Source organism: Eupeodes corollae, chromosome 3 (assembly GCF_945859685.1).
Source record: "Eupeodes corollae chromosome 3, idEupCoro1.1, whole genome shotgun sequence".
Taxonomy (NCBI): Eukaryota; Metazoa; Arthropoda; class Insecta; order Diptera; family Syrphidae; genus Eupeodes; species Eupeodes corollae.
Window position 1 is genome coordinate 554,002 of NC_079149.1, and position 17,032 is coordinate 571,033.

The following is a 17,032-nucleotide window of genomic DNA, read 5'->3' on the forward strand; positions in this document are numbered from 1 at the left end:
ATTTTTAGTTGAAATCTTTATTTATACAACTTAACTGTATAAGCTTTATGAGACCACCTGGTTCATGAACTTGTGCTGTGTTTTTCGAATAGGGCTGAATATCCTATTCATATAATGTTATTGGGCCAGTCTTTAGTTAAAAGTAGTACTTTTAGCAACAAAGTTTAAGGAAGTAAAATAAAAATGTTGTTTTTATATAAAAAAACAAAAAATACACAGTTCGATTAGTTTTAAATTGTAGGGAATTCCTACGAAAAAACAAACAACTTGATTGAACTTTTAACAATCTTCTCAAGTTTTTACTTATAAAAACAGTTTGAGATCATCTGCATACATCAGGCAATCGCAGTAATTAATCACTGAAAGAATATCATGAATGGAATGGAGTGAACCAAAATGGCTTCCTTTGGGAATATTTGACGTGCATAAAATTTCCTAAGAGCATATGTTATTTATCTCACTTATTAAATTCTACTGGTGAGATATAAACATAACCAACGAAGCATTTCTGAATGAAATCCAAATTTTATTAGTGTTAGGAGGTTCACTGAATCAAATGCCTTATAAACGGCATTAATTTGAGATCTTTCTTCCATAATATTATTTCTTCCAAAGTATGATGTAAAAATTAAATTACATTAGGTGATGCAACAGTCCGTTGAGACCTAGGGCCTAGTGACTTACAACTCTCAACCATTCCTGTGTGCGAGTAATGTTGTCGGGAATGGACATATTATATGGTGTAGGTTAAATTTATCGCTGTAGACCTACTGTAGACAAAGCCGTACTCCTCTGCAACCAAATACTCACACGTAAGAAAATCTAGTTTATTTTTCAATAAGCTTTCAAATAACTTGGTACGAAATTTTTGACTCATTTAAGAAGTTACGCTCCGAAAGAGATTTATTAATTTATATATTAAAAGACAATAAAGCGAATTTCAATAGTTTTTCAAAATTAACTCACTAGTGAGTTTATCGCAGATAAAATTGATTCACTATTTAATTAGATTGAATCAAGATCAATCTTATTTACCTTGAATGCAAAAAAAGAGTAAACTGATTGGAAAAAGTCAGCAGACATTAATTTCTCAAGACATCTAACCAAACGTTTTTAATATTGTTCTATATAAGCTAAATTAAGTCCAAAGTCCATATCTATCTTTGTCTCCAAGATATTTGGGTTGAAAATTAATTTGTTTCAATTTCTTGTAGTAGTATGTTTGGGGTTTCATTATATATTGTTGATTTTTTAGAAGTTCTTTCTGCATATCTTGATATAATTTTTTGTAAAACAACATTTATTTGAATTCGGTCTTCTTCCAGGCAAAATTCACAATAGAAATTTCCGGTATTTTTTTCAGAAAAACCACGTTTCCTTTTTGTGATTTTGAACAGAAAGAATGGCATAGCCGTAGAAGATTCCAATTAGAAGCAAACAATTCGTCAACAAAATTTCATCACTTGTTCTTAAAAAATAAAATGCTATCCATGGCACATTCCACTTTCCGTCATCGTTTTGTATTTTGGCAATCTACGGACGCGGACGTATTGTTATTCTTAAATATTTTAATGCCTACACAGAAATTTCGTGTTCCGCTTCCGTTATTCAGAATTGTTTCCTTCCCAAAGTTTCTTTCTAACAATACCTTTACCTATACTGAGTTGTTGCTAAATAAATTATAAGGCAGACGTATTATTCTTTCTTAAAAGAAAAATAAAAAAGATTTATGAGTGGCAGGTACAACAGTTCGTTGGTTGCTGTTCGCGACCTCAATGTAGGTATAACGTCTTTCTATTCCCATTCCCATTCCCATTCCCATATCACAATCATTTTCAAAAATAATTACATGTGAATATGTGACTTCTTTATGTATGTATTTCAGAAAACTCAAATCAGAACAACTCTTTCACATGAATTTCAAAGGAAGACGGAAACAAGTTATGATGTTCATCGGCTAAGTGGACATTCTCTTCAAAATCGTAACTGCAAGTAGTCAGAATGAGGATTAAATATTAATCCCCGCCATTCGAACGAAAATGCTGAAGAAGATGGCTCTCTAGAAATAACAAAAACAAAAACGATCTCAAGCAGTGGGCGCAAGTACTCGTCTACCTAAGTATAAGATACGGATATCTTTAAGACAGATAAATTGCAAAATTTATTACCATCTCCATCGCCAAGTTGTGACTAACTTGTCCATAGAAAGTGAGATAAAAATTTATAATTATCAGGTGGAGTGCGCAGTCATTAAAACAAGATGGACATAGACACTGACGTATCTTGAGAATTATACAAGCAAACTTAGATTTGCTTGAGATTGAAAAAAAAAAAAACTAAAAGATGGATAAAAACGTCTCAAAAAAAAACTTACATCCATGTTGGAACACCTTGGAGTCCGTTGCTGAGATCCACTAATGCAGCTAATATTAATGTAATAATCCACAATGAAAAATGTTTCCTTTTAAGGAATTCCATTTTGGCTTCGGTTGAAGTTGCGGCTCTGACTCTGGCTGTGGTCGTGATGGACGAGTTTGTTGCCGTTGACGATGTCGGTGTCGCTGTCGGTGTCGGTGACGGTGCCGGCGTCCACCAACGACGACGCCGTATGTAAAAAGCACGGAAACCTATTTTCTTTATTTAAGTTAAATATGTGGGCAACTTGGAAACTCTGAGCTCTGCACTTACGAAGTATACAATATAAAGGGAAGGTTGATTATTCCTCGAAGGCGAAGATAGATTCACTGAGACGGAAATTCTAGATAGAATAATTTTTCTCACTTTATTTTACTTTATTTTTCTTTCTTTGTTTCACTATTGCATTTTATGCAATTTATTTCTTTTCACCACCTTTTCACTCGGTGCACATTATTTTTCACTTTCTTCCTTTGTTTGCAATAAAATTTATTGTATATTTATTTATATTCTTTGTTGTGTTTATTTTTATTTTTATTATCGTGTTTTTCTGAAAAACTTTGATGTTTTGAAAAACTACATCAAAGGAAGGTGATGGTCAGAAACGGAATGTTTTTAGATGGAGGGGCTATAAATCCTTGTGATGTGAGCTTATTTGAATCATATCTCTGGGAGTTTGTTTGTTGACTACTTTGTTGAATGCTGTTTTTGGTTAAGATACATGACACTTTATAGGTGTTGCGTCTTCTTTGATCAAATTGCCGCTAGCTATGGTCGTTCTCTTCGGCCAGTCCAACTTGAGAGTGCCGGTTTTCATCTGTGAAAAAAGAAATAATAAACAATTTCGAATTAAAGAAGTTGTCGTAAATCTTTTTGGAAATTTATTGAAGTAGCCAGAAAGCAAGTGTAATGCAGTAGGAGCGAGGATTTTGTTAACTAACTAAAAAAAAGTAACTACTTTTGACAGAGAGATAGGAAAAATAAAAGATATGACCATAAGACGATAACATTTGTCGTCGGATGCTTTGGAAGATTTATGATCCTGACTGGGTGGTCGGCTCGGCAGCGGCAGTGTACGAGTAGATAATTGATGGCACAAGTATTTAACAGCTCATTATTTTAAGACTTTTCAATTTAAAATCGAAATGGGTGTAAATGGAAAAATGGTTTATAGTTTCTTTTCAGAAACATGACTTTGGTAAAAAGTTTATGTAGATAAATGTATACTATAGAAATTGACGCTTTTTCAATGCAGAAAGAACCAAAGTAAGCAGTTCTATATTATTTAGAGTTTTATATTTTCCGTTCCGACCTTGCCAATTTGTTTACTATTAAAATCAATACTTATTAGATGTAAATTATGTTAAGTCAATTTTACAATCAAATTCTTTAATACTTTAAAGTACTTGATTTTCGGTTGTCCGAATTGAAAATTGTCATTTCTTATTCTTCTCATCCTATCGTTTAAATTATCACATTGATGGTGTATTAAATATTTGCCTTAACTACATTAATTGCAGTTTTCACTTTTTTTAAGGAGGCATTTGACACTTTAAACAGAAGGTCAAGCCATGTTAGGAGTTAATTTAATTTGGTAACAATTTTGTTCGAAGTCGTTTGTGGATGAATCGTCTAAATTCAAAGCATTCAACGCCAAAAATTAACACCAGTTTCTGATGTGGTAACAAAGTCTACGACTTTCAAATGGATTGAGTATAAATTCCAAAAATGTTTTCAAAAGTATATTCAAATTTCCCTCTAATACTCTAAGATATGATAACGTAGAAAGACGTTGAGTCTGGTTTACCTCTAAGTTTTATGAAAACCCAGAGCGATATATGAAAATATTGTGGCCTACGTATGGGATGGGGAGAATATATCAAAAGAGTTTTCAATAGAAATGGGAGTTAAACAAGGCTGTGTGTTGAGCTCACTACTATTTGTTTTGTTTATTAATGATATCTTGGAGGGGGTCGGAGGAGGAATCAAGCTTGGAAATACTCTGATAGCAGGACTGATATTTGCGGATGATATTGTTTTTTTTTTTATCTGAATCAGTGGAAGGAATGCAGCATATGGTGAACAGACTATAGACATACTGTGAAAATTTGAATTTGTCGGGGTGGAGGAGGAAGATATGCAAATAATGAAAAGTGGATGCACAAAGGTGAATATGTTGCAATTGTTCGAAAGTACAAATACTTAGGGGTTTTAATAACATCTAACCTCAACATAAAGAAGCATTTTGAGTCCAAGCGAGCTGAATCGAAAAGAGCTGTTTCTTCTGTGTGGAAACGTTGCATCGATAATAAAGGTGTCGAGCGTAGTTCAAAGCTAAACTTTTTGCATGCGACAGCAGCTTCTATAATGCTTTATGGCACGCAAGTTTTGGAGACATTGCCAATACGAGGAGGTGGAAAGGTTCCTCAGGTATTTCTTAAAGCGCATTTTTCGGCTACCAATTTGCACTCCAATTTATATGCTACATTTGGAAACAACTGAACTTCCATTGTGCTTTAGGGCCTTAAAAGCTGCATTTTGACTATATTATTTGGGTGATGGAAATGGACGAAGAAAGATTGACAAGACAAGTACTTAAAAAGATTTTGTCATCCAGGGGTACTAACTAGTCAAAAAGTGGGAGATGTTGGCTCTTAGCTAAGGTGAAATGATCGCATTTTTACCCGGTGTAAGCCGAGGAGGTGGAAAGGTTCCTCAGGTATTTCTTAAAGCGCATTTTTCGGCTACCAATTTGCACTCCAATTTATATGCTACATTTGGAAACAACTGAACTTCCATTGTGCTTTAGGGCCTTAAAAGCTGCATTTTGACTATATTATTTGGGTGATGGAAATGGACGAAGAAAGATTGACAAGACAAGTACTTAAAAAGATTTTGTCATCCAGGGGTACTAACTAGTCAAAAAGTGGGAGATGTTGGCTCTTAGCTAAGGTGAAATGATCGCATTTTTACCCGGTGTAAGCCTTTCAGATCTAAAAGACAATTTTAAAACAATAAAAGAGAAGTGAAGCCATGTCTCTTATAGAAGTTTTCAAGAAGAAGCTCAATCTTCACAACATAGAATGATTCACAGTTATTATTTGTAATATTATTCAAGAGTTGTTTAAAATTATATTAATCGTATTCTTTATTGTAATACAGTAAGAATAACATCGCTATACTATAAAATTCATCGAAATATTGTCAAAGCCATCTTCCAAAAATCAAAGAAACAAATTAAGCATTTTTCAATGTCAACACTCAAAGGAAACTCTTTTCTTATTTCGATTTTTAGATACGAAAATAATGTTTTCTAAGAATAACAAAATTGTTCATTCGTCGTCACTATTAAAAAGAAAAATTGATAATGAATCCATTAAATTTTCCTTTTCTTCTTTTATCAGAATCAATTTTTATTTTCGTCGAATCTACTCAACGGGAATGGACAGACTTATGGTGTGTTAATCCTTTTTATAACTCAAGACCGCTGTTAAATGAAAATGGAAACCGATGATTGTGATAAATTGTTTCCATTTATATACCTACCAGTTGGGTCGTCATAATGATGAGGTTTTGAAATGTCTCAACTCAACAAAAAACTTTATATTAATAATTCAAATGATATCTAAAAGCTAGGTTATTTTTGTTTTAAGGAAACGAACTCTTTTAATGACTTTAAAGAACACTTGTTAGTACTCCACAAAATGAGAGGTTAAAAAACCATGGAGGTAGGTATAACTAGTTTTTTCGAAGTACTTTAGTCTTTTTTTTTAAGTTTTTAACTGCTTACTCTCATTTACGGCTTCTTGAACCTTACAAGTGTTATCCAAGTGGTACTTTAACTCGCTTTCAATTGCACAGTCCTCACTTGCCCTAGTCCTTTTTTTCTGGTAATTAAAATTATGAAAGTGTGCAATGTGGAGTGTAAATGTAGGTATGCGCTTATATGAAACATGTGATGTGGGATTTTTTAATTAAAAAGTATAGCACAACATGTTGCAATATTGCAAGCATCAGTAGGCCTATATGCGCATATGTTTACGTTGACAAATTTTTGTAAGTCATCAAGATTCGAATGGCAGTGGGTTTTGGTGAAACAAAGGACTCTAGGTTGGTACTAGAAAATAAAATAATATAATATAATCAGAGCAGCTAAATATTCGCTCTAAATATCAAAAACAGCGCGGTTGGTTTTGGATTTTATTTGATTAAAGAGAGCATAAAGAAATTCGCTTGTTCTTGTAAACTCATTTAAATAAAAAATTCAGGTGAGTGGGAAAAATACTTAAACTTGACAATTTTTCACAATATATCAATAAAGATAAAGTTTTTATTTAAATTGCATAACTTTTGAAAACCGTCCAAACAAAAATTATAAATATGATTTTGTTGGAGTTGACGCGGGGGCTCTTGATTCCTTTGTATATAAACCTTGAAACGAAGAGACTATAAGTATTTTAAACAAACATGTCGTTTATCTGGAACTATTAGGCCCACAAATCACTGTAACGCCAGACAAAGTCATTTTAATAATTAGCTCAGAAAAGTATTATTTATTACAAAATAGACAGAGATTCTTAGAAATCATCATTTAAAATGTTTCATTTCATCATTAATAACATGAAAAACACTTTTTTGCCTCAGAAGAAGTGATCTACGTCAGAATTTAATTTAATTAAATTCAGATAAAGCCTACAAAAAATGCTTAAATTCTATCCAGATACTATACAAATTATTAATTTTAGAATCAATACCTTGAAAACGATCATAAGAAAATGATTGTTTCTATAATTTTGTATTTAATTGTGTAAAATAATACTAGCTGACCCGACAAACGTTGTGTTGTTATATAAATGATCTCTAGAGAAGATTTTTTTAGAAATAAATAACTAACTTATTGTAAGTGTGTAAAGTTTGGTATATAAGTGGGAGAGGTATAGTTCACTGTCAAAATAATAAATCACTAAAAAATTTGTTTTCAATTTATGAAAAATTTGTTTTGAAAATTAATTCTTTAGAATTATACAGATATCGATAATTATTATTTTGCTATCCTATCTTTATCCAATACAAACAAACTGGATGGTTTGCCCACCCGAGACAAGGGCACGTATATTTGTCCGTGTGAAAAACATGAAGTTCTCAAATCTAAGCTCAGACAGACTTCGTATGGCCTTGAGACTTATAATAGGGATTCGCGGTAATAATATATTATCACCTCGGAGTTTGGCAATTAGAATTATGGCTTCGATAACAATTTAAATTAATTTTGTAATTACTAATCGAGTTCTGTTGCACAACGGTGGTGGGTTACGAAGCAAAACGCCCGGAAACCCAACTTTCAATTGTAAATTTTGCAGTGGTATGCCTGGTAAATCCAATGAGTTCAAAAACTCAGTTGGATAATTTACAGCTTCGGTAGCATCATAAACTGTATCAATCGATTTTTACGACACCAAGTCTCCTGGTAACAAATGTTGTATCCACATCTCTTGCTGCTAAAATTGCTCTTTCTGCCAGCCACTCATGATTTGTATATTGTCTGTGTATATGGGAAAATATCTGGTCAATGAAAACATCTTGTGAATCAATAATCGTGCTGAAATCGGCCGGTAATTTTAGGCATCCAATTTCATCTGTATTAAATTTTCCATCACCTACTCGTATATCTAACAGTTGTTTATAGAAAGCTTTAGCGGATGGATCTTAAAGCATTTGAACATGCATATTAAATTCCAGTTGCACTTTTTCAACATAACGCCGCAGCGGCGATGGTTTTAAGCATGCGTTGATCTCATCAGCGTTTTCTTAAGAGGAGTTTTAAGTTTAAGTCTACTAAAAGCCTTTGTAAAATCGGTGTAAAATGTATGAATTTGTTTATTATCTTTTATACAGAAGTTCATAAATTCAACCAAATTTGAGACAGTAGACCTGCCCTTCAAAAACCAGTATTGGATATCACACACAAATCAATTTATTTCACCTTACTTCTGAGGGAATGTCTTATAAAGGGTGATTTTTTAGCTATTATCTTTTTGGCAGCACTGGTTTAAACAGCTGACGCACGTTCCGTTTTTTGTTTCGCTGTCAAACATCTTCAGTTTTGTTTATAATTTAACCACGTATCGTCTTACAAACGAACAACGCTTGCAAATTATTAACTTCCCATAGGAAGTTATTGTAATGGGTCCGATTTGTCAAATTGAAAATTTTGAAATTTCTCGACGTTTCAAGGTCCCTAGAGTCGAAATAAAAGATTTTTAGAAAGATGTCTGTGCGTGAGTGTGTACGTACATTTGTACGTCCGTACGTCCGTACGTTCGCGACGTTTTTTTCGTCGTCCATAGCTCAAGAACCAGAAGAGATATCGACTTCAAATAAATTTTGTTATACAGATAATAAGGCAGAAAGATGCAGAAAGGGCTCTCAAGAAAATTGCGTGGGTGTTTTTTTTACTATAGCAGTTTGAAAAAAAGGTGAAAATTTTGGTTAACCCTAAATATCTTACGAACCAAAAACGCTAGAGACTTGAATTAAATTTTATATAATAGATTGTAACGTGATACCAAACAGGTATATTTTTTGAAAAAAATCAATACAACGGTTTTTTTTTTTAAATCAATAAAACTGAAAAAAAAAAATTGTCACCTCCAAAATTTTACGACTGAAATACGATTTCATCTCTAAAACAATTTTGTTCAACGAAGAATAATGTTTTTGACATCTGATAAAATTTTGAGAAAAATCTAATTGACAGTTTTTTTTATAAAAAATAAAAATCTAAAAAAAAACATTACTCAAAGTTCGTAAAAATTGAATATCGATTCAAATATCTTTTCAAAAACTTGAAATGAAGGCTTCAATTTTATTTTATCTTATAAGAAATATTGTTTTCAACATTCTGAAAAATTTTGAGAAAAATCGAATTGACAGTTTTTTTTACAAAAAATAAAAACCTTAAAAAAAAAATGTATAAAAGTTGGTAAAAATTGATTTTCGACTCAAATATCTTTTCAAAACTTTGAGATATTGGCTTTAATTATCTTTTATCTTTCAAAAAATCTTGTTGTCAACATACAATTAAAGTTTGAAAAAAATCGAATTGACAGTTTTTTTTACAAAAAGTAAAAACCTAAAAAAAATAATTTATAAAAGTTGGTAAAAACTGATTTTCGACTCAAATATCTTTTCAAAACTTTGAGATATTGGCTTTAATTTACTTTTATCTTTCAAAAAATCTTGCTGTCAACATTCAATTAAAGTTTGAAAAAAATCGAATTGACAGTTTTTTTACAAAAAATAAAAAAAGTTGGTAAAAATTGATTTTCGACTCAAATATCTCTTTAACAATTTTAGGTATTAGCTTTAAAGTAATTTTATCTCATAAGAAATATTGTTGGTAAAATTTTTAAAAAATCGAATTTACAGTTTTTTTTACAAAAAATAAAACTCTAAAATAAAAACAATACTAAAACTTGGTAAAAATTTACTTTCGGCTCAAATAGCTTTTCAAAACTTAAAAATATTGGCTTGAAACTTATTTTATTTCACAGAAAATATTGTTTTCGATATTCAGTAATTTTTATATAAAAATCCAACAGTCCGTTTTTTTCATATTAAAAATAAAATCTACAAAAAGAGTACGCAAATTTGGTAAAATTTGATACGAGTACATAAAGACAAACTTTTAAGCAAGACAAATCGACAGACGGAATGGGAAGTTATCAGTGTGGGTCGCATCCCAGCCTCTTTTTTAATTTTATTATCAAAATGCGTGTTCTGTTAATAAAGTTCATCGCGCGTTTCTTGTCTTCTTTTACCGAAAAATTGTATTTTGAAACGAAGCTCATTTTTGTCTCAATGGGTACGTAAATAAGCAGAATTGTCAATTTTGGAGCGAATATCAGCCAGAAACATTGCAAGGGATACAAATGCATCCAGAAACAGTCACAGTTTGGTGCGGTTTATTTTTTTTTTCAACTTTTCTATAGCTTTTAAAAAAACAACCTTTTATGATAACTTAACATGTTTTCTTAACGTGTTTTCTTAAACAAAATGTTGAATTATTAAATTACTTCATATAAAAATAAAAAAAAACGATTGTAGCAACTAGATTTTGAAAATAGGAAAGTTCTTTGAAGTCTGTTTGTATTTGGTGTACAAAATTTCTGAAAATTAACATAAATATCTCTTTTATCCTTGGAACTGTAACAAAACAGATGAACATTTATGAACAAGAAGCAAAATTCATTAAAGTTCTTTATGAAGGAAATCATTTTATTCAATCAGACTTAGTTGCTATATATCAGAATAAAAGTATGTATCTATAACGAATTCAATTAAATAAACAACAAGTATCTCCAATAGCTGAGATAATTATATTTCTATCTTTGAGTTAATCACGATAAGAATCTTAAAGAAAATTCTTGCCAACCAAAGAGTTAATTAAGGTGCATCTGTAAGGCCAAAGGAACTCCTTTTGCCATCACCATCACCTTAAGAATCATATATAAAAGCAAAAACATTCACAAAGGAAACTAGAACTTGTTTTTATAACGAAGGATACTCGTTTATATAAGAAGCTATGTAAAGGTATAGCTAATCAGCTTCTGTCAATCGATTAAAGTCTGAGATTTCCTTTTCCTTAACAAAGAATCCGCTCAAGTGATTGATACTTTTTCAATAAAGCATTCATTACGCCTCGACTGGCTGCTTGCTAGCTGACAATTTAACAAGAAACTCGTCCACGGCTAGATGATTTCAAAGAAAACGCCGAGGGAGAGGAGCATAAGCAACAATAGTTGAAAGGGGATTTAAGGATATAGTATATAATACATAATGCCTGTCTCTCTGGTCTGTATGGAATAATCCGTATTTGGGTGATGAAATCTGAACCCTTTTATCACGGTAGTTAGCCGCAGCTGACGTATCCCTGTTCCCTGTTTGCGCCCCTGTCCCTGTTCCAGTCTCTGCCAACATTCATGTTCATATGCCACAAAAGAAATAAAGGATGTCCCCAAAAAAGGATATCCGTGACAGTCAGGTTTTCTACTTTGATTTTTTGTTTTGCATGCATAAGTTAAACAAAACATGCTTATGTTTATACAGAAAAGGTTTTATTTTAAATATTTATTCATTTTCGTAATAATATTTGTTCAGTTTGTGTTTACATATTCATTTGACTTTTTACCAAAAATAAACAAATTTTTAAAAAGTTTTTTTTTGTGTTTCAGACAGATGAAATGTCTTGTTGTCTATTACCCCACTTAAATGGAGAATTATGGCTTGGGACTGAAAAAGGGAAACACTTAACAAGAAAAAATAAAAAAAAACAACCACGAAACCAGCTTACATATACGTAGCGTCGTCAAGGCAAAAGTTCCTTTGGTCAGCCTGCTTTTGGAATCCCAAAAGAATTCAAAGAAAGAAAAATAAAAGCCGAAACCTGATTTTCAACAGAGCATTGTGTACGGGTATACGGACTTGTTGACCATAACAACAGGATGGCTTTGATAGCATCATTGGGATGGCTTGGCTACAAACCTTCGGCAGACCTCTTTGATGTTATTGTTTTCTTATGTTGGTGAAATGGAGGGAGCAATGAGTTGTGAGTACGATCAAATACATACAAATAAACGCATTCCCAGTACCACAGCATGTAATATCCTTTTTTCTAAACTATGTAGAAATAAATAAATGTATGATATGTGTTTGGATTAGAACTTACATTTTTGAAGTCATTTTTACTATTTTTGTAAATGTTAAGGCCAAGGTTTGGATTCGTAAAAAAATAAAACTCGCCATTTAAGACAGACTCAACATTACAACTTTATAGCGAATGTGAAAAATGTCTGTCTTTACTCTTTTTACCTGTTTTAAAAGTGATTTCGTTCATATTTGGGATTCAAACTAATTACTTTAAGTTTAACACGTAGATTTAAAAAAAAAAGACATTCAAACTAGAGCCATTTAAATAAATTACTTAAGTTGCACAAACTACAGCTTTTCAATTTCAAGTTGATACCAAAGGATTTATTGCAATTCTCATTTCATATGTTAATTAAGCAAGCATGATCAAACTTATCTTGTAATTAGGAAATTAATTAAGTGTCGTCGGTAAATTCCAGACCAGACCGATTTATTGGAAATAGTGAAACAAATTTATTTAGAATTCACGCAATCTGTGCATTTTTGTATGCAAGTATTTTGGTGTTTTCTATTTTGCATTTAAAAATTAATTAATACAATTTACGGAATTTGCAATATGCAAATTATAAATAATCTTTCGCCCAATCCCATAGTGCAACGAAATATAAGGACCATCAATAACTAATTGCCACCACCACACATGATCCACCACAGACAACGTTTTTAAAGGACCTAGGTATAGCTATGCGTATATCTATGAATCTGATATACATACATGTGTTTCATAACGGTACACATAGAATATAGCAGAAATATTTGCAAGGACAGCAAAAATAAACAAGCTGCAGGCATCCGTCATAAATGCTCCCCTTTATTTACATTACCTGCAGGATAGAGGTGAATCAAGAGAAATTCTACACTCGAAAAACACTCGACCTAAATGTGAATTTCCTTTTCATCCCAGGTAGGTACACTCTCGTACTCGTACTCATACTATATTATAGCATCATCAGAGATATGATTCCATAAGGAAACCAAAAGCTTCCTATTAGCAAGCTCATGACTTATGCATAGAAACCACCACTTACTTATATATTTCTATGGAATAGAAAAAATGGCATTTAACTACATATACTTTTCACAACTATAACAACTATAGCGGAATAATATGATTTTAATAAAATATTACGAAACTAAAGGATACCCAACAGACCCACTCGAAAAAGTGCGGATACGTAGGTATAGTCAGACGCACGTATATTGCACTTGTTTATAATATTTTGGCATAAATCATGATGCTGTCATTTACCACTCATAATCTTAGCCTGGCTTTAGTTTGGCTTGACTTGTGTAGAGTGCCCTTAAGTCAAAACAGAAACAAATGAGCGGAACTACTCTAAAATTCAGCAGGATGGCATTACTTCCGCCAGATTTGTGCTTGAAATATTCAAAACATGGAGAAAGTAACTAAGTTTTGTTTCAACGAACGACCGAGACCGGCAGAGAATTATTTCTATTCAACTTTTATCCACCAAAACAGCAGAGGCTAGGGCTTATGAAAACAAAGGGTGATGATTATATGGGGTCATGCAAATTTAATGAATCCTGAATGAAAATAAAAATTATATAGCTCTGCAGCAACATTGAAAATAATGATGGTACTTAATTTTGATGTAGATCAATAAAATAACTAAACTTTAGAACAGATGTATATAGGTAAAGGACTTTTAAGGGTAAATTGAAATGGTCGTTTTCTTTAGAGGAAATAAAAAAAATAAAACTTTTTCATAACATTACATTTAACTTTTTTAATATCTCTCAATATTTCACAAACGTCAATTGATCAATTGATTATTGAAAACTTTGATGAACAATTCTGGGGAAAACTAAGCTTACAGCTAAACTCCGCATTTCTTTTGCACTAAATTTCCGTCTTCTGTATTTCGAAATTCAAGTGATTTTAATTCGACCTAATTAAGTCAGTGTTGTTTTAATTCAGTAAGAGGACATTGTGTTGAATTAATTTCAGTCATAGAAAATGAAGCTTAATTTTTTTTTTTGAAATGGAATTGATTCGTGGAAAGTTGCATCTTCATATTGAAGGAAACGGTCAAAGCATTGAAAACGATGTTCTAGCACGAAAAATGCCTTCCCTTTAACATTTCGAATAAAACGATGTTCTTTAAAATTTCCCAAATACTTTTTACACTGTACTTTGGCCGATAGCAACATTTGACTTTTTCAACTGATATTTGAAAATTGCTTCTGAAAATAAATAAACACCAACCTTATATTTTTAATTTGTTTTATTGCAAAGCTATAAACATAAGATATTATGCGAATGAGGAAAACAAACAAAATAATTGTATTCAATCGAAAAGGTTCTCAAAAGTATTAGAAGAACAACAAAAAATTTCACTCGATTTCGGAAACATATCTGATATTTTGCTTTGCTCGTAGTGATAGAATTCTTCTAGAATTGCAGCTGAAAGTTGTACTGCCATTTTTGTAGCCAAGGACCACAGAGTAGTTTATACCTTCAAAGGCTAATAACATGTTCCAAGTTTCAACTTTTCAAGATTGTTTTGTATTTTGCATCAAGTATAACCACCACTTGGTTATGTTCTTCTTATTACCAAAAACATTTTTTTCTTCTCATAATGAAAAAAGAATTAGATCAATTTTTCAGTTAGTTATTCATAAATCATTATTAAGACTTTCATTCGAAAACCACCTTTAACTTCATTTCTTCGTCTTGATTGTGTTTAAAACGTTAACAATTAAAGACATATCAGTATTTTGTTGGTTAAACAAATCTACACAATGTACGACTATTTTATTCTTTTTCAAAAGCTCATTCTATCAAATAAAGTGCTCTTTTTTAATGGTTGTTTGAGACTTTAATACGAAGCGTATGCAAGAATTGTATTTTATAACCCCTTGTGCAGCATATTTATTCTAATACATCCCAAGAATGTTTCCTACTTTTTAAGATGTTAAATCTATGAGCTTAACGTCGACTATAATAATAGTTTCTTCTCATTTTAACGCTCAAGAATGGAAATAGCGAAAATGTTAACTTCAAAGCCTTTCAATTCTATAGGCCTATTACCATTTTGAGCACTCTTGCAGGTGATTGCCTCTTAATGCCAAAGATAGGTACCTATACCATGTATGTACCTTTTACATATATTATTAGGTACCCCTAACCTTAATTCTGTGGAACTAATTGTTAGCGTTAAAGAAAATCATGATCCTTTTTTTCGCTAAGAAACGCGATTAAAAAGGCATAAAGAAGACGATCTTATGTTTTGTGTGCTATAGAGTAATAATTCCAAGTAGGTGGATTCAGTACTAGCACCATTAAAACTCCTTGAGGGAACAATACGCATTCAGTACACATAACTAGTTCATATATATGGCGTGAAGGTATAACTCTTATAAGCCTAGAACCAAATTCAAATGTTTTCATGCGTACATAATGTTAAGTTTATGCTTCATTGCGAGTTCATTGTGATGGGTTTGAGTTCTCCGGCTACGGCTCCGGCTGTGGCTGCGGCTGCGGCTACGGCTGCTGATGTTCCTTCAAGGCAAGGATGCTTCGTTATGTCAAATTCTATTGCTTCGGTAAATGTATGTTATAGTTGTTGGAGGCATAATGCGAGTTGTTGTTATAAGTCCCGCATTGTTGGAAGCGTAAAGCGATTATGCATGCATTTGGTTGATGATGATGAAGAAGGTGTTCACAAAAAGGAGAACACATTAACTTACTTCACGCAAGAAATTATCCATTATTCAGAAATCTTTCTTCTTTTTCTTTCGATTTGATGCACTCAAAAACGATGCACGAAGATAACTAATTTAAGATATAATTTTATTTGGAAAAATTCTTTCCTGTTCGTATAATGTGGGTTTACTCGTGGGTTATTGAGGGAGGAGATATGGACTGTTCTTCGAAATCAAATCCTATTTGTAACGGCTGATATGATTAGTGATTGGTACTGTTGAAAATTGGATTTGGTTGGTTTTGCTTCGGATTGGCAGTACTTTTTGAACAGCTACAATTACTTGAAATTTGTTTAAGATACTTGCTATTTAACTAGTTACTGAGAACCCTCAATTTTGTTTTCTTACAAAAGTTTAAATTTAAGTTTTTTAAATCAAGTAAGATAGCTCTGTTTTTCTTCTATTCTAGTGTTTCCTTTGTTTCCAAAATAGTGAAAACATCCCTTTATGGTTGAATATACGCAATATCATATCAGCTCGGAATAATCTTTTCCTTTTCCGAAATCTATTGCAATAAAATAGGATTAGGTACGTTAAAATTCAAGGAGCATCTTCTATGCTGTGTATATAGAGTTCGAATATACCAAAGAGTTGAATTTTAAAATACACACCTACCTATTTTATTTGCACTTTCCTACAATTTCCTCAATCCTCGCACAATAATATCGACTGAATGTCACGTGCTCCGGTACCTTTGTCAACATCATTATTTTGTGCGCTTATACCACCCTGAGTTCCTTCCAGCTTATACGAGTATAGTTTTATCATTACAAAACGACATAAAAACCAAATAAAACAACAACATTTCGACGAAGACGACGACGACGACGACGGCGACGCACGGTGAATGACGCTATGAAGAAGCTATATGAACTTCTATAGTTCTATAACATTGGTTTGGTGGTTGTAATAATAATAAGTAGGATTTAGGATGTTTTACGTTTCTTCGTCTTGTTGACTTGGTGTTTTCCCTCTCTGTGTCAAAAAACTTTTTTTTTCTGAAATGTATTTTTTAGAAAACTCCTGATCCTGGGTCGTGATGTGAAATGAACACCCGTGGTGTAAGAAAGTCAATTTGTTTGTAGCCGACAACGCAACGACGACGACGACGTCGAAAGAAAATTACACAAATAAACGTCAGAGAATTAACTAATGGATTCGAATTTGATACCGCAATAGGGAA

General features: G+C 32.1%; 1 protein-coding gene across 1 annotated transcript in view; it reads right to left on the reverse strand.

Moving 5' to 3' along the window:
- LOC129949169 (protein Wnt-5) overlaps window positions 1-17,032 on the reverse strand; it is a 109,159-nt gene that overhangs the window by 80,958 nt on the left and 11,169 nt on the right. The window contains exon 2 of the mRNA XM_056060453.1: window positions 2,375-3,232. Coding sequence (XP_055916428.1) covers window positions 2,375-2,478 — 104 coding nt within the window. The 5' untranslated portion in view covers window positions 2,479-3,232. The remainder of the gene's footprint in view (window positions 1-2,374; window positions 3,233-17,032) is intronic.